At 38.1% G+C, this 24,959-nt stretch overlaps 1 protein-coding gene across 2 annotated transcripts; it reads left to right on the top strand.

Moving 5' to 3' along the window:
• Positions 1–2,967: 2,967 nt before the first annotated feature.
• On the top strand, positions 2,968–22,648 carry klhl22 (kelch-like family member 22). 2 transcript variants are annotated; one of them, XM_084086925.1, is made up of 7 exons: positions 2,968–3,150; positions 3,743–4,012; positions 5,156–5,633; positions 6,649–7,058; positions 16,045–16,237; positions 17,559–17,792; positions 19,080–22,648. In XM_084086925.1, exons 2-7 carry the CDS (start codon positions 3,804–3,806, stop codon positions 19,419–19,421), a joined length of 1,866 nt encoding a protein of 621 aa, XP_083943051.1. In that variant the 5' UTR covers positions 2,968–3,150; positions 3,743–3,803; the 3' UTR covers positions 19,422–22,648. The 2 variants fall into 2 exon arrangements, with proteins under 2 accessions (XP_083943051.1, XP_083943050.1); XM_084086924.1 differs by having other exon boundaries at positions 2,988–3,150; positions 3,740–4,012.
• Positions 22,649–24,959: the final 2,311 nt, after the last annotated feature.

Below are 24,959 nucleotides of genomic sequence, written 5' to 3'. Positions count from 1 at the left end.
ATTAGGCTACAGAAATTGGCCAAAAGGAATAGCCTATTTGTAATAAACACCACTTTAAAACAACATTACGGGCCCTGGAGCGACAACGAAACGACGCTTGCATATTAATCATTTGCTGCCACGATTAGCCACGAATAATTATAGCCTACTGTTGAAAGCTGTTTAGCATATTGAACTACAGTGACATGCGCTACGTGCTCGAGTCTCCTGGTACTGTTAAACCAACCCGTTCGGAAGACATATCATCATTTGTTTTTATGAACCTCGCTGTGCGGTCTCCATGGACAAAGCTAATTCAATGAACCATCAGGTCATTAGCACAGAGCAGAATAGCAGGCTTATCTTAGCAAAAAACTCATTACGGAACGTACCACCATCTTTGTGTGATATGCTGACATCGTTTCCATTTAAAAGGGCTAATTTGGCAGATAGAGATGTATGAAATGATTGCATTTTGCAGGTGGTTTGCAATTGTTTGCTGTCATTGGTAATGAAAACAGCTTCATGCTCCACTTGCTAATCTGTGTCCCCCAGTAAACGCCTCATATATTACACCTCACTGATACTAGTGGAGGTTTTCCAAATGCAGATAAGCTTTTTGTGGAAGTGGGGATGTTGAAAGATAATTAACAGCCTAATTAATCATGTGTACAAGACATCCTACATGCTAGCTGAACGCTTTGTGACAGTGTGACACTGCATGGTGTATGACATGCCAGTGTGACAGCTTTGAATATTTTAAGTTAGAACAGGATGTCTTTAAAATTAGCACATTAAAGAGAAACCATGCTTGAAGGGAGCTGTTTATTCAGTGTGTATGTGTGTGTGTGTGCGCGCGCGCAATACTGTGATTCTAGCACAGAGATCTCCTGAGACAATGCTGCTTTAGTTACAAGAATTCATCTTGCACAGGAATAAAAAAAGAAGAGTTGAACGTGTTTTTTCATTCCAGTGCTTTACTTTTCCATTATTTTTCACTGTAAATGCGAGACGGACATGTTTAATCGTTGTGCTCGCCACACGACATTCTGGCCTTGTTTACAGCTGGTATTAAGATGTGTTTTGGTCGATCGGATCACAAGTAGACGAGGGAGACACATTCCCGTTTACACCTGGTGTTTTAATCCGTCTCTTCTGTCCACTTTCAAACACTTCTGTCCTGATTTCTTTGAGGGGAGGGTCTATGGGTGAGTAAATGTATGAGCTTTTTCAGATCTTTCAATCTAATGGACGAAATAAGCTCATGTAATTGACATTTGAACGCGATCAGAGACAACAGAAAAACATACAGAGCAGCAGCTTTAGTTTCTGCTCTGACAGACGCGAGATCAGCCGAACGCTGTGTGTGTGCGTGTGTGTGTGTGTGTGTTAGAAATCAGGAATGATGAGAGAATATTGTGTTTGGTGCGTTTTTCATCTTCAAACCAAACTTGGGTCTCCAGCCATCAAAGTTTAAATCCAGTCTGGCTAGACCTCTTCCCATAATGTTCCCGCATTAGTTCAGTAGACGGAGAAGACGGAGAGAAAGCAGACAAGAAAGCAGAACAAACTGTTATTTGACCCATATTTCCAGAAAAGTTGTTTGAAAAGCCTTGGTGGAATTGTACTAGCACAAACATTTGATATAAATTTATACATACAGGATTTATGTGTATGTATAACAGTATAATGTGTTACAGTATAATGTGTTATATATATTTTGTTTATCATGTGTATAGTATTTCACTAGAATGTATATAATGTGGAAATGAGAATGTAGGCTATATAATGTGGAAATGAGTAAGTTTTAGATTCTGATTAGTTGCTTTATAATCCAATAAAACCAATAGAAATTATGAGTGTATACATGTTGTCACTTGTCAGTCTGTCTGTTTAATATTAATGACACACACACACACACACACACACACACACACACGTAAAGTTGGGTTTATATGGTTTATGGGAACTTTCTGCATTTTTACATTTTCAAAAAACGCAATTTCGTATGATTTATAAAGCTGTTTTTCACATAGGGCTCAAAAAAAGGTTTAAACAAAAAAACTAAACAAAAAAACACTGGTATTAATATTTTGTCCCCATAACATAGGGAATACCAGGCACACAAACACACACACACACACGGTTTTAATGCGAGTTAAAAAATCACTTATGTCAGGTTTAAACACGCTGATGGTGGTGTAGGTGTACATCATCATGAGACATAAGGGTGAAAAACATCGCATTCGTCCTGACATGCTCTGAGAAAAACAGCACTAGCGCCCTCTGCTGATCATGAGCGATGGAAGCACTGTTTATGATCTACTGCCCTGTCTGGCCTCTTATTCATATTTTAAATAAGTAATAAATAAATAAATAAATAAAATTAGGCTTTCAATTTACAATATACAAGTGTCTAAACATGAGAAGAGTAGTTTGCTCACATGAGTACAAAACAGTCAATAGGTTAATTATAGATTGATGTGTAATATGAGTACGGCTATTTCTGTGAATGTGAGAGACATACATTTCATTAGCTGGTAAATAAGTAGAAGAATAACAAAGTGCAGTACATAGTAAAAGTAAAAGCACAATAAACATATGGATGATTACGATAATAAATTAATATATCAGTTTACACCATCAAGTAGCATAGATTGTTTATGCACAGATCAAATACTACAGTGTGGAAACTGAACTTTATTTGTGAACTTTATTTACTGAATATTTGTGAAATGACAAGACTTTTAAGAGATTCCTTTTTGCTTAACTAATTACAACCGAAATTACAAACAAACAAACACACACACACACACACACACACACACACACACACACACACACACACACACACACACACACACACACATATATATATATATATATATATATATATAAACTGCAGTATTTACGATGCTGATGAGCGTTAAAACACGTGATCACAGTCTGTGAAAGGGGTCCAGTGTTTTTCATTTGACAGCCACTGCTGATGTCATTTGTTTTGCTCTGTACCGGAAGTGCTGCTGTGACATCATCACAGGGAAACTCAGCTGGGCGATCAGAAAACAAACAAACTGAAGCATCCTCATCATAGTCATAATCATCATCATCATCGAGTTTTTGCTGTCATACGACATCAACAGGCTTCTTAGAAACATCCGATCATTTCCGGTAAGTGTAACGGCAGCTGAAGTGTTGCAGATCTCACACAAACTCTACATTTGCTGTACTGTAAGTTTATGTAACGGCCACACACTGCTGTCAGCTGAATAAATCACATCCAGCCTTTGACCACATCATCTTTGTTATCGTAATGTTGGGTTTAGTGGCACTTGCTGCGAATAGGAATAAACACAGGCCACTCTTCACAGCTAAATGATGTTAACATTTTAAAAATAAAAGTGTTAAAGTGAAAGTAAAGGGTGTCAACCTGAAGACTGACACTCTTTTTTTTGGGGGGGGGGGGGGTACAAAGCCAATATTCCCCTTAAGATTATTTGTATTTATTTGATTATGCATTCTCATTTTAATTAAAATATTGTTTTTGACCTGTTTCTTGTTTCTCTGTGGTTATGCAGCGAGACAGACAGGTCTTTGTTTCCTGTAAATGAGAGTATGTCTTCCTATTCACATGGTGGTGTGATTTAACATTACTTTTACTTTCTATTCCATAGTAATTAGTACCAATGGATGACATACACCGGATGAGGGTCAAGTTTTCCGTGTATTTACTCATTTCTCTCCCTGTTCTTTCATTCAGCAGCAGTGTGGAGCTGCACACAAACATGTGAGCAGGTTCACTTTGTTTGCATTTTTGTGTCAAGATGGCTGATGATTTGGTCTCCTCCACGGCTCGCTCCGCTCAACCCTGTGCAAAGCAGAAATACCGCAGTAATGCCCATTCACAGGGGCTGTTAGACGGGCTCCTGATGCTGCGGCAAGGGGGCATTCTGTTCGATGTGGTGCTCTTGGTGGAGGGAAAACCCATCCAGGCCCACCGTATTCTCCTCGCGGCCTCCTGTGACTATTTCAGGTATGTGTGACACTCCCTTAAAAATGACGAATTTTTTAAGGTTATGATCACCAAGGTACTTTATTCCTGTGATCAAAGCTGAATTTTCAGCATCATTACTCCAGTCTTCAGTGTCACATGATCCTTCAGAAATCATTCTAATATGATGATTTGATGATCAAGAAACATTTCTCATTATTATCAATGTTGAAAACAGTTGTGCTGCTTCATATTTTTTGCGAAAACCGTGAGATATTATTTTTTCAGGATTCTGTGATGAATAGAAAGGCCAAAAGAAGAAGCATTGTTTCAGTATCATTGTCCAAACCCCTCACCATTTTTAATAGGCCTATTCATTTAATATTAATTTAATATTCAGCTGTTTTGCAGTGTGACACATACTTTTCTAGAAGAACAAATATACCAAGTCTTTCAGTTAATATGAGATTATAAAATTACATGCCTAATAATTATACAATAATCGTAAATATTTTGTTTTTTCATATAACACCACTCTCACATAAACTACTCAATAGATGCTGAGAATGCACATCAGTTAATTTACTAATCATGTCAGCGATCAACAGCCACTTTATGTGACATCTTTTATGTATATTTATTTATTTATGTGGGTCAATGACACATAAAAATATCCACGATAAAGGAGAAATTAAAAGAATTATAGAATTCAGATGTTATTATAGAAGATATGTATTTAAGTCAAATGTATGAATTTTGAATAAATTAATTTAGTACTATTAATGGTTTATTACCTATGATTATTTTGTATATTTAAAGAATATTGTAAAGCTACCATGTTCTTGTGATAAAACTGATTAGCTGAACTTAATCATCTTTATTGTTCGACCTGACTCTCAGCTGTGTATCTAACACAAGCACATTCCTTCTTTCCTTTTCTTAAGTTATATTTTTGGGCTTTTTCGCCTTTATTTAGATAGGACAGTAGGAGGACACACAGGAAATCATGGGAGAGGAGAGAAGACCTTGAGCTGGGATTCGAACTCGGGTCACCCGGAGCGCATCATGTCGGAGCGCTTGCCCACACGGCTATGGCTCCGTATAGCATGCGTGATTTTCAAAAGATTGAGCTACATGGTTATTGTTTCCCTGTACAGTGTTTCATTCGTCTCTGTGTTGTTTTAGGGGTATGTTTGCTGGCGGTTTGCGGGAGATGCAGCAAACTGAGATCCCAGTTCATGGAGTCACATACACAGCGATGATGAAACTGCTGGACTTCATTTACACCTCAGAGCTGGAACTGGACCTGGACTCGGTTCAAGAAGTGCTGTGTGCCGCCACTCTTCTGCAGGTGCAAGATGTGATCGGCTTCTGCTGCGACTTCTTGTTCTCCTGGCTGGATGATGACAACATCCTGGAGGTGGAAAAGCTCGCCGACATATACGGGCTGAACCAGCTCGGGGAGAAGATCCGCTCATATCTGCTCAAGAACATCCAGACTTTCTCGCGTACGCCCGTGTATCGAAAGCTTCCTGCGGAAAAGATCTTGAGTGTCCTTTCCAGCAACGAGCTGGAGGTGAGCTCCGAGAACGAGGTGTTTGAGGCAGCCCTGCACTACCATTACACCCCTGAACAGGTGGAGAAGGATGAGGTGTGCTTACAGGTGAGGAACAGATGGGCTAGTGATATCCAGTAGTGGACGGTAACAATCAAGGCTTCACATTAACACCCGCCAAAATAATGCATGTGTATTTCAGCAGTGGCTTGAAACGCAGTCAATCCTACTAGACACTTTGGCTGGTTGAATTAATTTTATATATAATATATATATTTTTCAATTGCAATCTTTTAAAAAGGCATCTGAAATAATAAACTAAGTGCAATGTAGTTTTGTCAAAAATATAGATTTTTCAATTAATATCAATACTGAAATATCTGAAACGCTTCCAATACTCATTTTCATTTGATTGTAGGTTTTGCAAGTTCAACATGGGTTATAGGTCGAAAGTTGAATGAACGAGTACTTATGTCCTTTCGATTTCTTACAAGTTGAGTTGTTGTTGCCCATAACACGCTAGCATTCTGCTAATGAACGCTGATTGGTCAGTGAAGGACTGATTACGACCAGAGATACCGCTTGATGGCATCGTGGCATCCGAAGCGGGACCATAAACAATAAAACATAAAAATCACCAATTGACCCCAGAGGGGAAAAAAATTGGTAAATTTGAGGATAACAGGAGGGAAATTTTCTCAACCCCAAACTGGAAAGATAGTGGAGGCTTGTTACCAAATATGTGCAAATATCACGACGATTATTTTTAACTAATCGAGAGAAGCAAAAATCGTTACCATGATTAAAACATGATTAATCATGCAGCACATATTTACACATATTCAAATACAATTGTATGCACTAATCTTTCTTATTACTGTTGACCACTGACTAGTCTGACTAGTGCTGGCTAGAATAAATATATGGTTCATCAATCAGTACTTGTCACTTTTAACACTTAAGTACATTAAAAATCAAGTGCTTTTGTACTTTTATACTCAAGTAAAACTGAAAATGTGTACTCAGGCCTATACTTTTACTAGAGTAAGATTTTAATATGGTATCTGTACTTTTACTCAAGTTTACACTGGCGATATCTAAATCAAATGAACTCTTCCTTTAGGATCCATTGCGGATGTTGGAAGCGGTGCGGTTCTGTCTGATGGAGAAGCATGTGTTGCAGCGCTTGCACAGCCGGTTAAAACAGTGTCCGCTACGAGAATCTGTGGCCGCCGCTCTACGTTACCACAGTCAGGAGCTGTGGCAGCCGGTCATGCAAACCCCACTCACTCAGCCTCGCTGCAGCTCCCAGTGCATTCTGGGATTTGGTGGCATGTATTCGTCTAGCGCACTGGTGGACAATGAAGAGCGGTTCCAGGTGTTCCACCCCTCCTGGGGCGAGTGGCGGAGTCTGGGTGCAGAACGCGCTCCTCGCATGTCCAACATGGGCATCGCGGTGCTCAATAACTTTGTGTACTTGGTTGGCGGAGACAAGAACACCAGCGGCTTCCGCGCTGAATCTCGATGCTGGCGGTAAGTGGCGCTGCATTACGGTCAATTTTCTTTTTTTTAGATGGTGAAATGCACCTATGCATCTAGAACAGTTGTTAGAAGAACAGTGCTTGTATTTAGTGTTGTTAAAACAGTCAGGATTATGCTGTCAACATATTCAATCATATTTTAATTCTTTGTAGAGTACAAAGGACTCTCTCTACTTCTCTGTTAGAACGGTGTCGTGTAAGCGGCCCCTAAGTTAATAACTAATGATCTTTGCAACGGAAGTGAATCAATCAAAACTAACTTTAGCTGGACAATAACTTTATTCTAAAGCTGCTGTAAAGCCAAAACAATCTCTGTTACATTAATTTCCTATTATCACTGTAAAGCTGCTTTGAAACAATCTATATTGTTAAAAGCACTATATAAATGAAGGTGACTTGACTTGACTAGAGCCATCTTTTCCAGCAATGACATCTTTGTTGGGGCATGAATGAATGCTTTCTGATTGTAGTCTGTCCGGAAGTGACTTTGATCCATTCTTAAGCCGTATTCGGACGGGATTAGTTTTGCATGGAGAGGTGTGGTGAAGTAATAATTACTTTAATTACTGAATAATAGTTTCTCAGTGATTTTAGTCCCGTCCGAATGTGCCATCTCAGTAATCAATGTCAGTAAAGATTACGGCGACTTTTACCTTCTGGAAAAAGGTCTGGAAAAATTACCTCAGGTAATACTAATCTGTAAATATGTACGTAAATATTCCATCATTTCCTGTTTAAAAGTAGTTTTCTGCGGTTTTCCAAGTATGGATGTGCTTGAAGAAGCATTCAGTTGTGTTCTAGACGCTGGGACGAGTCTGTGGCAAAACTCAGAAAGAAGATCAAAAGCACTTGTTAGAGGCACAAAGCTTCTTTTAGCGTTATGTAAGTGCCTATTACCAACACAATCCAATCTGAAGTTAATTAAAGGCATACATCACCGAATAGCATTAAGCTTTGCATCAGTAGAAACCCGGTAGTATTTTGGAATGACCGTGCTTCCCTCCCTCGTGTCCTCCTGAGACGAGAGATTTCTGTATTGTGTGTCTGGAAAAAAACCTCAGATGTTGCAAAAATGGTCATTTATCGTCACTGAGGCTTTTCTGTCCAGAGGCGAGAGACTCCAGCCAGTAGGAGGAGCTCGTCCCGCATGTCTTCAACCCGCCCATAGGGGGATCTCACGATAAAACGCTGTCTTTTCAGTTTCAAGTCGACTAGTAGCCTAGCTGTATCATTTCTCCCGATACTGCCCTCTGTAACCGGTAGGCGTGGCTTGGGAGTGTCCTCGTAGGGCAGCGAAGCAAGTGCATTCTGGGAGTTGTTGTCTTTCATCCACAAGAGCCAAAAATACATTTTCTGGCTTTTCTCAGTCTAGAAGGCACCAACTTCTAAAATAATTTCACATTTCTACTACATAAATGACCCAATTTAAATACACATTCATCTTTCCAGCGGTGAAATATCCCTTTAATACATCATTCGACCGGACCTAACTGTTTTATATAGGCCTATATAAATATAGGTTATATGTGTTTGCGCACATGATATCAGGAAGCAATGTAATACGAACATGACGACGGGAAGGTGACAGCGGTGCGTAAATCGAGTTACCTTTATTTATTTTACTTATTTCTTCTCCCGTGCGAATTGGCCATTATTATTACAGACGTCCTGTGGTAAAAATACATTACTACATCTTGTAAAACTAATCCCGTCCGAATGGACCCTGACACACCAAGCCAATGTCTGTCCGTCGTTGTACATCTGTCGGACCCGATCTGGGACTTTATGGCCGATTGAGCATGTTGAGTCGGCATCCGTCGCACCGTCAGCACTGATTGGCTGTTCAGTTTAGCAAAGAAGTTCACGTGAATGAAAAAGAGCAAATAATTCAAGACAGCACAGACATAAGGCTGTTCTAATTGTATGTCATCTTACCAGTGCATTCCAATATGTGAATATTTTCATAATGACATGAGCCATCTGGAATTAAGAGAGTGGTCAAAATGATTCATATTCAAAATGGTGTGCAAGCGCTGCTTTGTTAACGGTTTATATAGGCAGTCCTAGTTTTGGTTTCACTTTTTGAATGACTAATATAGACGATTAATAGCTGATTTAGACAGTTATTTCCTTACACACGGGTGCAGAACGCACATGCTAGTTGGCCTTTGGCTGTTTGTGGTGTTCAAACACAGATTTTTCACCCAGACACACACTTAGCAAGGTGACAACACAGTCCGCTTTCGTCACCGCTTGTTCCTTGGTGTTGGTTTGGTGTGTCACAGCCTTTACAGTCAGATTGGCTTGACATTATTCAGAGATCAGGTGTTTGACATTGCAGGTCATTCACTTTGAGCTTTAGCTACTCCCATATGGTCTTGTGTTTGGGATTATTGGATTTGTATTATATCCAATTCAGAGGCCAATATAATCCAATAAGTGTGGATTGGATTATTGCACTTGTATATCCAAATCTCAGATCAGTATAATTGGAAGACCACTCATGGTTTGAAATCAGGTCCAAGAGTCTCAAATGAAGTGAAATAACTTAAGAATCCAGTGAACTTAGCATAAAGAAACTGACAATTATAAACATGCACATCATCAGTTATTTCTGCTTGCACATGATGGGCTAAAGGTTAGAAACATTCTAGAAACTTTACAAAAAAAATGGACTTCTGGTTTGCATATGATAAGTTAAACTATATAGGCACTTTATCAAAGCAACTTACAAATGCACAAACAATTTCTCATACCAGAGCCAAAAATGATCACAATATTGCAGTGACCAGTTCCAAAAGGAAAGTGCAGAAGTAATTGAAGGAAGTAAAACGGAGAACAAGAAGAGATTTTCTTTAAGGAAGTGCCTTTGATTGTGGTTTTTTGTAAACTGCTGACAGAACTGGTATATTGTCTCATCATGCCACAAAATGTTTCCTCATTAGTATCATGCATTTCGAATTTGCTTTCTCACAGTTCTTCACAGTGCTATGCAGAGCTCCTGATCGGTGTTGATATTGTTAAAAAAAACTATTAAAACTGTGTTTGTTAATTTAAATAAAGCTGAAATAAAATAAATATTCAATGAAAAATTTAAACTTAAAAATAAAGCATTACACCCAAAACTGATTACAAGTAAAGCATAATCAGATTACGTTTTTCAAGTAACTAGTAAAGTAACACCATTACTTTTAAATTTACAACAAAATATCTGAGTTATACTTTTTCAAATAAGTAACCCAAGTTAGTTTGTTTTCCCATTTTTGGACTGACAGCTCTCTTGTGTCACGTACATCGTGGTATTAGTAATATGCATGACGCATGAAGTCCAAAGAGATACTAATAATAATCACTGAGAATGAACAAAACAGGGAGTACTCACAGTTGTGGTCAGAATTATTGGCACCCCTGGTAAATATGATCAAAGATGGCTTTAAAAATAAATCTGCATTGTTTATCCTTTTGATCTTTCATTTAAAAAATTCGCAAAAATCTAAAAAATGTATTTAATTGAAAGTGGGGGGAAAATCACATTATTAAATAAATGTTTTTCTCCAAAAGACGTTGGCCATAATTATTGGCACCCTTTTATTAAATACTTTTTGCAACCTCCTTTTGCCAAGATGACACTGAGGCTCTGAGTCTTCTTCTATAATGCCTGATGAGTTTGGAGATCAGAGATCATTCCTCCATTCTCTCCAGATCCTTCAGATTCCCAGATCCATGTTGGTGCTTCTTCTCTTCAGTTCACTCCACTCATCAGGTCAGGGAACTGGGACGGTCATGGCAGAAGCTTCATTTTGTGCTCCCTAACACATTTTTGTGTTGATTTTGATGTTCGTTTTGGATCGTTGTCCTGATGGAAGATCCAACCACGGCCCATTATAAGATTTCCGTCAGGTTTTGATTTTGATCCGTTTGTATCTGATAGAATCCATGATGCCATGTGTCTGAAGAAGATGTCCAGGACCTCCAGCAAAATAATAGGCCCACAACATTAAAGATCCAGCGATATATTTAACAGTGGGCATGGGGTACTTTTTATCCCTGTTTGCACCAAACCCATCTAGTGCTATTTTTTGTTTGTTTCATCTGACCATAGAATCCAGTCCTTTTGAAGTTGCAGTCGTGTCTGACTACAGAATATGCTGGAGTTTGTTTTTGGACGAGCAAGGAGGATTTTTCTTGAAACCCTCCCAAACAACATGTGGGGATGTAGGGGTTGTTTGATTTTTGTTTAGGCTTTCTGACCCCAAGACTCAAGTAATCTCTACATTCTCCATCTGGGATCCTTGGAGAGTCTTTGTCCACTCGAACTCTCCTCCTCACCGCATTAAGACGAAACAGACACACGTCCTCTTCCTGGCAGATTCATAACATCTTTGATTAGAACATCTTAATTATTGTCCTGATGGTGGAAATGGGAATCTTCAATTCTTTAGCTATTTTCTTACAGCATCTTTCTATTTTGTGAAGCTCAACAATCTTTTGCTGCACATCAGAACTATATTCTTTGGTTTTACTCATTGTGATGGATGATTCAGGGAATTTGACCTTTTTGTTTCCTTATATTTAAACTCCTGTGAAACAAGAAGTCATAGCTAGACAATTTCTGGTTAAAAAATGTAAATATGAATGGGAATGTTTTACTAACATAAAAAATTGGCCAATAATTGTTGCCAACGTGTTTTGGAGTATTTCATAATGCGATTTTCCCCCCACTTTCAATTCTTTTCCTTCAATGAAAGGTTCGATTTTTGTGAATTTTTTTTAATGAAAGATCAAAAGGATAAACAATGCAGATTTATTTTTACAGCCATCTTTGATCATATTTACCAGGGGTGCCAATAATTCTGACCACAACTGCATACACAGAGAACTAAACAAGAAACAGGAGGGATTCATTAGAAACCAAGGTAACAAACAAGGAGAACTTGTTAATACAGGAACATGAACAACAACATAATGAAACGTAACACAATCCTTCACATCCTGTCCTCATGTTGAGAGAAATCGTGAGTAAGTGCAGAGGCGTTGTGTGTGTGCGCTGTGTGAACATGACAGGTATTGTAATTGTAGACCTCACTTGCACAAAAGCAGATACAGTAGGCTATTCCTCAAAATAAATATAAACAGTGAAATGCAAACTCTATCTGCAAATATTATGCAAACCTGCAATATTTGAATGTTAAATAACACAGATATACTTTATGTATTTAATCTCACTTTATTAACCAATCTCTTTGCTGCTGACCTACAATAATCCAGTTCAACCATACGAATAAGCAAAAATGACTTTAGTTAAACATCACGTTTGTGTTTTATTTTTTTGTTATTATTGATGAAGAGTGTTAAACTTTCTTCTGCAATCCAGAATGGCAGTACAGCTGAAAGGTTTGTTTGAGTGGCGCCCTCTACTGTACAGGAGTGAACTTACATCTCCTTCAGCCTGAGGCTTATTCATTCACCTTTGGTGTGAAAGGGCCTTTACAGTTGCCAAAAGTAGAACTTTTTTTGTTATTAAAAGCCAAACAAGCAAGCCCAGCCCAGGTGAGAAAAAGTAATGCAAAAGTAACGTAACACATCACTTTTCATAAAAAAGTAATGCAATTAGTTACTTTTTAGGGAGTAAGGCAAAATTTGGTGATATTTCTTTTAAAAGTAACTTTCTCCAACACTTGCTCTTGTATCCAAATACTTTGCATTTTTTTGCATTTATTTTATTGTATCTCACAGAATGCCCTTTAGTATCATATTCAAAGATTTACTATTTTAATAATAATCCCTTAAAGGTAGGGTAGGTAGGATTTTTATAAAAAAACTTTTTTTCAAATTTGTTTAAACTGTCTTTATATACCAATACATAATTATGTAAATACCAATACAAATGTAAGTGCTCTGAAAAAGAGAGTTTAAAAATCGAGTGACTGTAGACCTTTTAATCTGCAATAAACACAGCTCATTATTTCCATACGGGACGAAACAATTGATTGGTTTGGCCGACTGTCACTCACTCTCGCAACCATGGCTACCACCACTGTTGCTAGATCTGCCCATATGCGCGCGCACCCGTTTGATTTGAGGAGTGCAAGAGAGGCGCGGAACCTACGAAGAGTAAAATTATGGCAGAGAAAAGCATCCAAAATTCAAAGCACCTGCATATGCAGTCAGCGAAGGCAAACAAGGCAAAAACTACTTCCTCGGACCCTGGTTGCCCGCACTCTTGAACGACCTCCTCTGCTTCGCCCTCGACCCCGGACCTGTCCTCGAACCGACGATGCGGTACTTGTCTCCGGAGTGTAACGTTAGTCCTCATCAGAGTCAACAATGTTTTCATCATGGAAACTCTTACATGCAAAACACCGTATATGTTATGACTCTTACACGAAATTCACCTTCAGCACAGTTTAACTGATGGTAATGGAAAAACGTGTATCAATGCAACCTGTTTTTAGCTTTGCCTTATAAATATAGCTCGTTACCTATAGCCTAAATATAGCTCGTTACCGAATCAAACTAAATATATTTTAAACTTTACCAGTATCGATATGCTAGCTTGATAGTGAGTACTAAAAGCCATCTTATTTGTTTATATTTATAGTGATAAAGTTAGGTATTTTATTACATGTGATTCTGACATGATGTCACTGCATGCACTGCGCTCTTTCCTCTGCACTCGTCTCAGGTAAATAAATGCGTCTTCCTGAGCCTGAGCTTTTGGCGTCGCGCGTTCATGTGTTTTGGGGGCGTGGCTTTGGAAGGAGCCCAGAAGGGAGGGGGTGGAGTGAATGGAAATAATTAGCTGTGTTTAAAACAGTCGTGAGAGGTCTACAGACACTCGATTTTTATACTCTCTTTTTCAGAGTACTTATATTTTAATTATGTATTGGTATATAAAGACAGTTTAAACAAATTTGGAATGGTTTTTTTTTTAGAAAAATCCTACCTACCCTACCTTTAACTGAATGTTTCTTAAAATGTTGTGGATATTTTAATCATTCACATGCAGATTTCAGTTCTTTGGTAGTTGCAACCTGGTTAGAGCAGTAGTTTTTATTCATCTAACAGTGTAATAGAAACTGAATGCTAATACAGGCAGTAAAAATGAATAATTAATTAAATAGATAATAGATAATACTTTTAAAAATGGATAAAATGTAATTTGATTTACAGTGCTTTTGAATTATATAGTTTATAACTGTATAGATTTATTTAATTCATGTCGTATCACAGCAACACTTTAAATAAAGAAATATACTAGAACATAGTTATGCCAAAATGTTGACTGAACAGATATTGTTGCTTGTGTTATAAACAATGGTCCGTTCATGAACCACTTAATGACTGATGTCAGCTAGATCGAGACAGAGCAGCATTTCAATGAGGTCTTTTGTTTTAAACTGAGAGATTCTCAGTGCAAATTATTATTCCATTTGTCTCGTATTAATTGAGCACAGACAGCCGAAAAATACATTATTTGAAGTGATTCTTCAAATGAAATGATTCTAGTAATGAAGCATGAAATAATAATGAGAAAAAAAATGTCTTTTCAATAATACATAGCTAAAAAACAGGACAGAAAAATATATAAAAATAATTAATATAACATGAAACAAATTATATATATTACATACTACATTTGTGATCATTTTTTCTAATTATTATTATTGTATAAGTAAGGGATAATGTACATCCAGACGGTTGTTATCTCAGAATAAACCCCCGACTTGAGGACTTGATCAGCCTGAAGGAGTTTATTCTGAGATCACACACACACACACACACACACACACACACACACACACCTGAAGGGGTTTATTCTGAGATCACACACACACACACACACACACACACACACACACACCTGAAGGGGTTTATTCTGAGATCTCACACACACACACACACACACATACACACACACCCCTGAAGGGGTTTATTCTGAGATAACACACACACACACACACACCTGAATGGGTTTATTCTGAGATAACACACACACACACCTGAAGGGGTTTATTCTGAGATAACACACACACACACACACCTGAAGGGGGTTTATTCTGAGATAACACACACACACACACACACACCTGAAGGGGTTTATTCCGAGATCACACAAACACACACACACACACACACACCTGAAGGGGTTTATTCTGAGATCACACACAAACACACACACACACACACACACACACCTGAAGGGGTTTATTCTGAGATAACACACACACACCTGAAGGGGTTTATTCTGAGATAACACACACACACACACACACACACACACACACCTGAAGGGGTTTATTCTGAGATAACAACCGGCTGGATGTACATTATCCCGCTTATTACACGGCCACTTGCCCCATAAGTGACATTTAGACCCCAATTAGACACAAAATATTGATCCGAGTTGAAATATTTCATTAGCTCTTTAAACGCAAAGCTTCCGCTGAGAGAGCAGTTTCAGCGGCAAGTTCAAACTAAACAGACATTTAATAGATCCGGTATACAGTCATACCACTTATTACACAGCATTTCACCACATAAATAATTATGGAGATCAGAGATATTTATTTCAGATTAAACTGTTTAAAATCGTACCTGTTTGTATCTTATAATCCAACAGTGTACAAAACGATAGTCACAAAATGGCATCATCTGCGTTTGTATGACACAAGAGAGCGAGTCCACGATACTGGATGGCATAATTAAATAACTATACACAAAATATTGATTTGACTGAGTTTTTATATTTTATTAGCTCACCAAAATGCAAAACTTCCACCATTCCTAGCGAGTGTATAGCGCTGCTGACTTCAGTGACCCGGATGAGGGTCACTGTGTTTTGTTTTGTCAGTGGTTTTGTTATAACAACTGGGAATAACACAGCGCTCGATGGCGTGATTGACCAATCAGAATCAAGTATTCCAGAGAGCCGTGTAATTACAGTATTTGATTCATTCCATTGTCTTCTCATCTAGGTACGATCCCCGCCACAACAGCTGGTGTACCATCGAGCCTTTACGGCAACCGCATGCAGATCATTGCGTCTGTGTGGTTGATAAATATATCTACGCCATCGGAGGACGAGACTACACCACTGAACTGGACTGTGTGGAGCGCTACAACCCACAAACCAACACCTGGGAATATGTGGCGCCGCTGAAACGAGAGGTGAGCGGTTTTGGATAAACCGATTTAAAGAGTTTTAAATCGAAAAATGCATCCATTGTTGCTGATTGTGAACTATGTCGGTTATCTGTAGATATGCTAACATTATAAATATTACTATTACAGTCTCTCATATAATTGAGCAGTGCATTAGTTCAGGCAGGTCACATGATCAAGGCTGGCAGTCAGCTGATTCATGGAATTTACTTCAAATATCACTTTCCTGTTGATACAACATTGTACACAATTGTTTTGTTTTGAAAGAAGTCTCTATGCTTGGCAAGGCTGCATTTATTTGATCAAAAATACAGTAAAAACAGTCATATTATAAGTAGGCTGTAATACTCCATTACATTACATTACATTGCCTCTATTATGCTATTTTAAAGGTTTGTTTTGGAGTCTCCTACCAATAGGTTTACATGCATCCAAGGTCAAAAAACACTTTAATTTTCTCATAATATACATTAAAGCATCAGCTCTTTTCTCACAGTGTCTGAAACAGTTCGATAAAGGATTCAGTCTCTCTAAACCCCTCCTTTCCGAGAGTTGCTCTGCTCTGATTGGTCAGATGGTCCAGCCTGTTGTGATTGGTCGAACGCTTACAGCGTGTTTCGTAAACCAAACGCCCATTACCAGTTTCAGCTCTGGATCTTCCTCAGCATTGATACACAGTGATACGAACCGTTACGATGGAGTCGATTTTACCGTTTCAAATCAACTAGTGTCTGAGGGTCAAAGTAGACCTTGTTCACGAGCAGCCAATGAACACCATAGCCTGGCATTATGCAAATGTGTTACAAACCTACGTAAGTTCATGCAGAAAGTAAGACTGGAATTACTCACGATTCATTTCAGTTCAGAATCGCTTCTTTCTTTTGGGAGATGATAACCCCATTCATCCTGACCTTTGATCTTTAAAAGTTTGCAGACCTTTTACATTCACAAACAGCTATAATACACACTGCATGAAAGGGCAAATCCAAAAAAAAGCATAATAGGGTCACTTTAAGGATCATGTGACACTGCAGACTGGCATAATGTCTGCTAAAAATTCAGCTTAGTCGTCACAGGAATAAATTACATTTGAAAATATATCCAAATAGAAAACAATTGTAATAATATTTCACAATATTACTGTTTTTACTGTATTCTTGAGACTTGATGATCATATGAGACTTATGAAACATAATTATTGGGAGTGTAAGCTGCTAAATGTAGTACACGACAAACTGCAACTACCACAATAATGTGAGATGAGTTTATGAACTTCCAGCTTAATGTGGATGACGTATGTTTACACTGTCATCGCCTCTGCCTGCAGGTTTATGCCCACACCGGGGCAGTGATTGATGGGAAGATCTACATAGCGTGTGGTCGGCGGGGAATGGCTTATCTAAAGGAGACGTACTGTTACGATCCCAGCGGGAATCACTGGAGTGTGTGTGCCGAGGGCCCGGTGGAGCGCGCGTGGCACGGCATGGCAGCTCTCAAGGGCCGCGCTTACGTCATCGGAGGCAGCAACGACGGCTGCGGTTACAGACGAGACGTCCTCAAGGTACTGAACTTCTGAAACACCTGCTCTGCTTCTGCACAGTTTACAATGACTACATGATTTGGCAGCAGTTGCAGTTTGATGTAAAGTAAAGAGAAACCTAGTGAGCTCCCCAACCGTTATAAGGCATCATAGACTTTCCTCTTGATGTGATTGCTGTTCCAAAAGTCATTGTGTGTCAAGGTAAATAAGTCTTTTAAAATGAAAGATAATTTGACTATTTATGACAATTAAAGCAAAGGTAAGTTCAGGTTAAAAAATATGATGTTGTGCGACTCAAAAACATAACATTAAGATTTGTACACTTACATGTATTTACCGTTTTTGGATAATATGTTATTACTTTTACTTGCTACACCATATGACATTGAAGTCATTCAATAGGAACTTTTCTTAATTTTCTAAAACAAATGAAATCAAGAATACAAAGAGTACATTTCAATAAAAAAAGTGTTATAAAGTAGATTTTTAACCTTAGACATTCGTTGACCTTACACCACTTCATTGACCTTCATTGAAATATATATATATATATACAGTACTGTGCAAAAGTCTTAGGCGTGTTAATACACCCCCCCATCTATATATATATATATATAGATATAGATACAGTGAGGAAAATAAGTATTTGAACACCCTGCTATTTTGCAAGTTCTCCCACTTAGAAATCATGGAGGGGTCTGAAATTGTCATCGTAGGTGCATGTCCACTGTGAGAGACATAATCTAAAAAAAAAATCCAGAAATCACAATATATGATTTTTTTTAAAGTACCAACCACATTCCGATCATGCCCTTGGTCTCTTACCGGTAATTCACCAGTGAAGACTGTGTGTGTGAAAGGGCTCTTGACAGGTCTGGTCTGTGTGTATAGGTGGCGTTCTACAACCCAACAGCAGATGTGTGGTCTGTGGTGAGCCCGTTGATGAACAAGTAACAATAATATTAGCAATAACATTGTTGTACTGAATAATTAAGTAAAATTACACAGTTGCACCTTTAAAAAGCTTCCTGTAAGCAGCGCAGAGTAATAACGTCATCTCCATAAGAACTTTGATTGACTTCCTATGTCAGTGCGTTCTCACTTCCTACGTAATCTTAGCTACGGTAATCCTCATTCCGCGTTCACACAGAGCACATTACTGGTAATATTACTGGTAAATTGCCAGAACCAATTTTGGGGTATTTTTGAAAAGGTCCTGTTTGTGACACATGATCTCTTAGCGGTGATTTACCAGTAAAGACTGTGTGTGTGAAAGGGGCTCTTGACAGGTCTGGTCTGTGTGTGTAGGTGGCGTGCTACAACCCAACAGCAGACGTGTGGTCTGTGGTGAGCCCGCTGCCGGCTGGTCACGGAGAGCCAGGGATGGCCGTCCTCGATGGGAGCATCTACATCATGGGCGGAAGGTCACATGATAAAGGCAGTCGGATGAAGTACGTTCACATTTATAACGCAGACGAGGACCGATGGGAGAGCGGGACAGCCCTCGAGGACCGTGTATCCGGGATTTCAGCGTGTGTCTTGCTTTTGCCACAAGCAGCCATGGCCCAGGCGCGCAGCTGGGAGCAAAGGGCTAAAGCATCATGGGAAGAGGTAGACTGGGACGACTCGGACAACTCAAGCGAGGACTGATGGTATTAGCGCTGCTCAGGTAGGCTGCGAAGTTGCAAAGTGAGGGAACTGTGTGCTTTATTAAATTGACGAATTGTACAAAACCAAGTGAAGTTTTTGGGGTGTTATAATCAGATTTTTTAGATTGAACAGTGTGTGTAACCCATCAATGTGGAATTGGTGAAGTCAACATTTGTTGCCTTTCTGGGTTAGATCATCTCCGAATCCAAGTCTTTCCTGTTTGTGGGTTAATTTTACTGACTCTTTTAGGTTGTTTTTCTTTCTGTTTTATGTCCAGAACTATGGGAAACTGTTGGGGATGCTAACAATGTACGTGCACTTTACAAATACAGATTTGATTTGGTTTATAATGATGGTGCCTTTATTTTACTGATGTGTAGTCCAATGCCTTTTTATTAATAGATTTGAATTAAGTGCAATACGATTAAGATGAAAGGAAATGAATGTTCTAGTGCAAGGGTCGGCAACCTTACGCACGCAAACTACCATTGAAGGAGTAAACATTAGCTATGTTTCCATCCCTCTATTTTCATCCGCATTTTGGGATATCGCATTAAAAACTGCTAGATGGAAATTCCAAGATGAGTCTGGAAAAAATTGTATCCGATAAGAAAACATGCGCATAAACTACGATTGAAACACATTTATCGAATAAATTCCTTAACTGCGTGATGGGACGGCATACCTGTCCTGGACAAACCAGCGGACCGATCTCGCCGCACAGCATCTGAAATACTGTTTTGGTTGTTCTAAAATGCCTGAGCAAAAGTCTGTCGTCAGAGTGGTTCGGTATAATTATCTTCCAGAACTGTGTTCCCAAACAGCAGCATCTTCCTCCGAAAGCATTATAGATAACACATTGCATTTCGTCTGCTGCAGTCATTTATTATATACAAAAATTATTATATACACTGGCTTCTCCTACTTAGTGATATTTACGACGATTATCTTCTCTTCTCACTGGATGGAAACGCTGCTTTATTCGCAAATGTCTTATGCGATATTCCAATTTTGTGCATGAGTTAAATTTGCAACTTTGGATGGAAACAGCTACTGGCACAAGAGTGAAAATGGACAGTGAGGAATATTATATGATTGTAAATTTAACTTGTTGTTTATGTTAGTATGGTCAGAGGCCAAGAGGCCATCTCTGTTTCACAAAACATATACTCTTTCACCACCAGCGTTTTAAAAAAAAGTTGCCAGCCACCACCAGCGTTTTTGACCATTTTCACAACATTTTCATGGCCCCCAGAATATATTGTAGTACAGGGCTGCCAACTCTCACGCATTGAGCGTGAGACTCACGCAATTGACACTTTTCACACGCTCTCACGCCACACATCCATTTTCTCACGCACAGAAAAATTGCGGAGCAAAGAGGTACTTTTAATATTAAACTAATTCTCAGCTCTTAGATTTCGTCAATTTTATTACGAAATTCAGACAAAAATACGTTTGGCGCTTGTAAATGTGACGTGACAGATCGCTGAGCGCCTCAGTTCAAGTGCACGTTGAAGTCAAGTGCTCGGTTCGATCATCTGTTACTTTTTTATTTAAAGATGCAGTACAACTTACCGAAAGTATACATAATATCGACCAATTAGTGGAAAGAGCGGAAAGAGGTCATTATAACAGCAGGAAAACAATTATATATCACATAATGTTATATTTACCTCAGGAAAGCCATTTAATGACCATAGCATATTGAATAGAAAAAATAGCTAGAGAGGAGATTTTGCTGAGCACTATATTACATATTTATTATGTTTTTACTTATGTCATTAAATAATTGTTATTATAACAAAAACTGCATTATATTTAATTTAATTTGTTATTCTTAACATTTAATAATACCAGCAGATTGGGCCCTCTATGTTTACAGCATTAGGTGAGATTATTTTTTTAAAATAAACAAATAAACAAATTAGTCAATATTGAATCAAAATCGGAATCAAATCACAAGAATGGAATTGAAATCTTGAAATTTTTGTCAAGCAATAATAAAAACTGTATACCAGTCATTGTACAATGTAAACATTGTAACATGTTGTCACTAAACTTCATAAAATTCTATTTAGTTACCAAATGTTTTGACAATCACAATTACACTTATTGTGATGCAATATTTGTTTTTACATATTTTGTAATTTTTTAGTTTTTGCATTATTTTACATATGCATGATTACATATACTCGCTTATTTCTGCTGCTTCTTCGCCTCTGTTTTGATCTGGAGATTCAGTACTCTTTCAGAAGATGTGTTATAGCGCCCCCTACCGTATAACAGCGAAAAACATGGAAAGCCGGAAAGTTCCGTCAGTGGCAGAAAAAAGCCACAAAGGCAACATTATGAGCAACAAGCTCAAGCCCAAATCAGCATATTAGAGTGATTTCTGAAGGGTCATGTGACACTGAAGACTGGAGTAATGATGCTGAAAACTCAGCTTTGATCACAGGAATAAAGTACAGTTTAAAATGTAGAAAACAGTTATTTTGAATTAAAATGTTATTTCTCAATATTGCCCTGAAGCTGAAGATACTTCTAAACTTATGAATGCTTGTGTATATACAAATGGAGAAGGAAATCTGCCAGAGTGGTTTCTAATATAAATTTAAAATAGCCCTTCATGTCAGAAAGGTTGCCGACTTCTTCCCTAATGAATGCTGAATTACTGTTGGGTCACTCCAAAGAGAAATCAATAGAAACTGTAAAAGTTAGGTTGGGGTTATGGGTGCTTTAACGTGAACTGTTACTCAAGTGTTCCTCTGGTGTCTTTTGCAATGTAAAAAGCGATTCTGTTGTGTTCAGAATTCCTTCTGATATTATGCACTGATATAAAACACACTGCTTCTTACTGTTTGCCTTTTGTTTTATTTATTTTCTATCTTCAATATCTCAGACTCATTGCCTCTCTAAACTGTCGACTTTAAATTTTTCTGAAAATCAGTGATTTTCTTATTTTTAATAAATTATTTGATTTTTTTTGCACCAAATATCCCTTATATATGACTAAAAATGATATAAATATACATTCACTCTACCTTCATGGTACAATACTTTATTTTGAAAATAGGTATTGGGATTGCTGCAATTGCTAAGACTAATTGTATTTCTTCTAATATTTTGGAAATGCATTTCACGGTTTAACTGCATTATTACCAGCTTGCAATGTTCATGAATTGACAATAAAGAGTAATTGAGAATTCTCATGATTCGAGAATAAACTACTGTAGTAGTTTGGATGTCTTTAAACGTTTCACTCAGAGCCAGATTAATAAATGTGACGATGTTTAAAGCAGCTGAGAAGGGGACAGGCGATATTTTCTATCATTGATGTGAAATTGATTGATTGACAGACGCAGGAGCATACGCTGGGCTTTTAACGGCCTCCACTGCATTAGCACATGCTTCTCTTTTTAAAGTTACCCAGAGGAGCTCTTTTAGAGCCTCACTTAAATGGGGTTTACGGGTTTTTTACACCTTAAATTTTTATGCTCTCTGTCTGTCTTGCACACTCCTCTCATGCGCTCACTTCACTTACACATAAAAACCCTTTCAGCGTCCTGTTTGGGTGATTTCTCCTCTCTCTGACAACAATCTCACTGGGAGTATCATGTATTTCCAGCACATAACAGTCAGGTTTGTATGAAATACATCATACAACAGTTGCTTTTTCCCCCTCAAACATCTTTGACATATTATCTTGATGCCAAATAAATGCATCAATCAGATACTAGAAGTACCTCATATTAAAATCATTTATTTGATGCTGTATAATTGTTACAGTGATAAACAGTGAAATCCTATGATAAAGCAAATGCATCATATAACAAATACAGTGACACATTTTATTTTCTTAACATTGGTGAAATACAAGTGGTTTCTGAAAAAACTCTGACAAATGGATTGCAATCTGATCTGTTCATGTGCTGTTTAGACCTCATTTCTGATGGCCAATATGAACTGCAAACTTCAGAGTAGACACACACACAAACACAAGATTTTCGGTAACACTTTATTTCGATAGTCCACTATAGACATTCTACTAACTATAAGTAACGTGAGCTAATAAAGAACAATGACAACAACAAAAAACTATCTACTGCCACTGCTGCTTCCAAAAATCACTTTATTAAAAATGTGCAACGTTTCGACCCGAAGGTCTTCATCAGGCAAACAATTTCCGTTTACTCTGTGGTGAAAGTGCTTTATTTGATCGCGCCTGCATAAAGTTTTTGGGGATGTGCACATACTACTACTTTGAACAAAAAATCTTAGACATGACTGTTGGACGACCATAAACACTGTATGTGAATGTTTTCTTAGAGCCAACCAGGAAAAATGTTCCTGTCCATCACATGTATTTTACTTTAAAATATTTCAATACGAACTGAATTTTTTCAAATTCTTAATACTTTATACTTACTCTCTTTTTTTATAATTAGATTTAGACCCGGTTGTTGCCCTCGTATTCATGCTTAATGTAAGTAAAATGCACCAGTGTTTACTTTGTTCCTGCCACTTATTTTTATGAGTTTCAACCCTTGAAAAGTGTCTCACTCAGTAGTATAAAACAGAACATAGACCAAAGCATATTCTAATTAATATTGTCAGCATGAAGTTAAAATCAGCTTTTTCAGATATTGTTAACGTTTGAGGTTAGTTGCCACAAAAGTATCTTATTAAATTCAAACACAGTAATGTGTGTCTGTAGTCTGTGTGAGTACCGAATAGCTGCTAAGCTTGTCTAAAAGATGCTAAGAGCTCTGTAATGAATTGAGCTTGGCTAATTCTCCCACCCAGGACATCCAAACACACAGGTCCACCTCCTCCCCCCTTTACGACGGTCATTAGCGCCTGACATCCGTGACGGCAGCCATCAGCGCCCGTCTGCATTGAGTGCTGAATACAGCTCTGACATCCCCCCCATTTTCACGCCTTTTAAGACTCTTTCATGGGCACAGAGGGGCCTATGACATGCTTTGTTATGTAAGGTATTACCTTAAGTGTCCCAAGGATGCAACATCAAATAATGTGTGTGTAGACAGGCAGAGATAGGTGGGCTTCCAATTAGAGCCAACAAAAGGGGGGGAAAGTGAAAGAAAAACAAAAATATGCAAAGCTACACTGAAAGCGGGATAAAAACTTGACAGAAATGAACCATCAAACAGCAAATGTGGAGATAAAAATTCTAAAAGAGATTCTTGGGCATTAGGCTATTTGTTACAAAACATATTGAAATTAAATACCTGGTGGATATTTGTTGAACAGATTTTTTTGTTTTTTGTGTGTGATTTGGCAAGATTGCGTGCAAATATATTTCTATAAAGTTAAAAAGAGCTTCTTTTATTAATGAGACTACTTAGATATTTGGTTTGGCTTATATTTGAATATATCTGTACTTTCCAATCATGAACCAATGAACTACTGAGATTATGCCAAATTGCGATTAGGATCTCACACAGACCTTCAAAGTGCTCTCATGAACTCTCACAGCAGATGTTTGTCTACTTCACTTCCCCTTGAACTCAACTT

The sequence above is a fragment of the Abramis brama genome (genome assembly GCF_963993115.1).
Source record: "Abramis brama genome assembly, chromosome: 16".
NCBI lineage: Eukaryota > Metazoa > Chordata > Actinopteri > Cypriniformes > Leuciscidae > Abramis > Abramis brama.
The sequence above is the reverse complement of the archived record's forward strand: the minus strand, read 5'-3'. Positions and strand labels throughout refer to the sequence as shown.

Coding starts and splice junctions, on each gene's coding strand:
- klhl22 (XM_084086925.1), top strand. CDS start 3,804: ATGGCTGATGATTTGGTCTCCTCCACGGCTCGCTCCGCTCAACCCTGT. Junction 5,634..6,648: donor AGGATGAGGTGTGCTTACAG/GTGAGGAACAGA, acceptor CTCTTCCTTTAG/GATCCATTGCGGATGTTGGA. Junction 7,059..16,044: donor GCTGAATCTCGATGCTGGCG/GTAAGTGGCGCT, acceptor CTTCTCATCTAG/GTACGATCCCCGCCACAACA.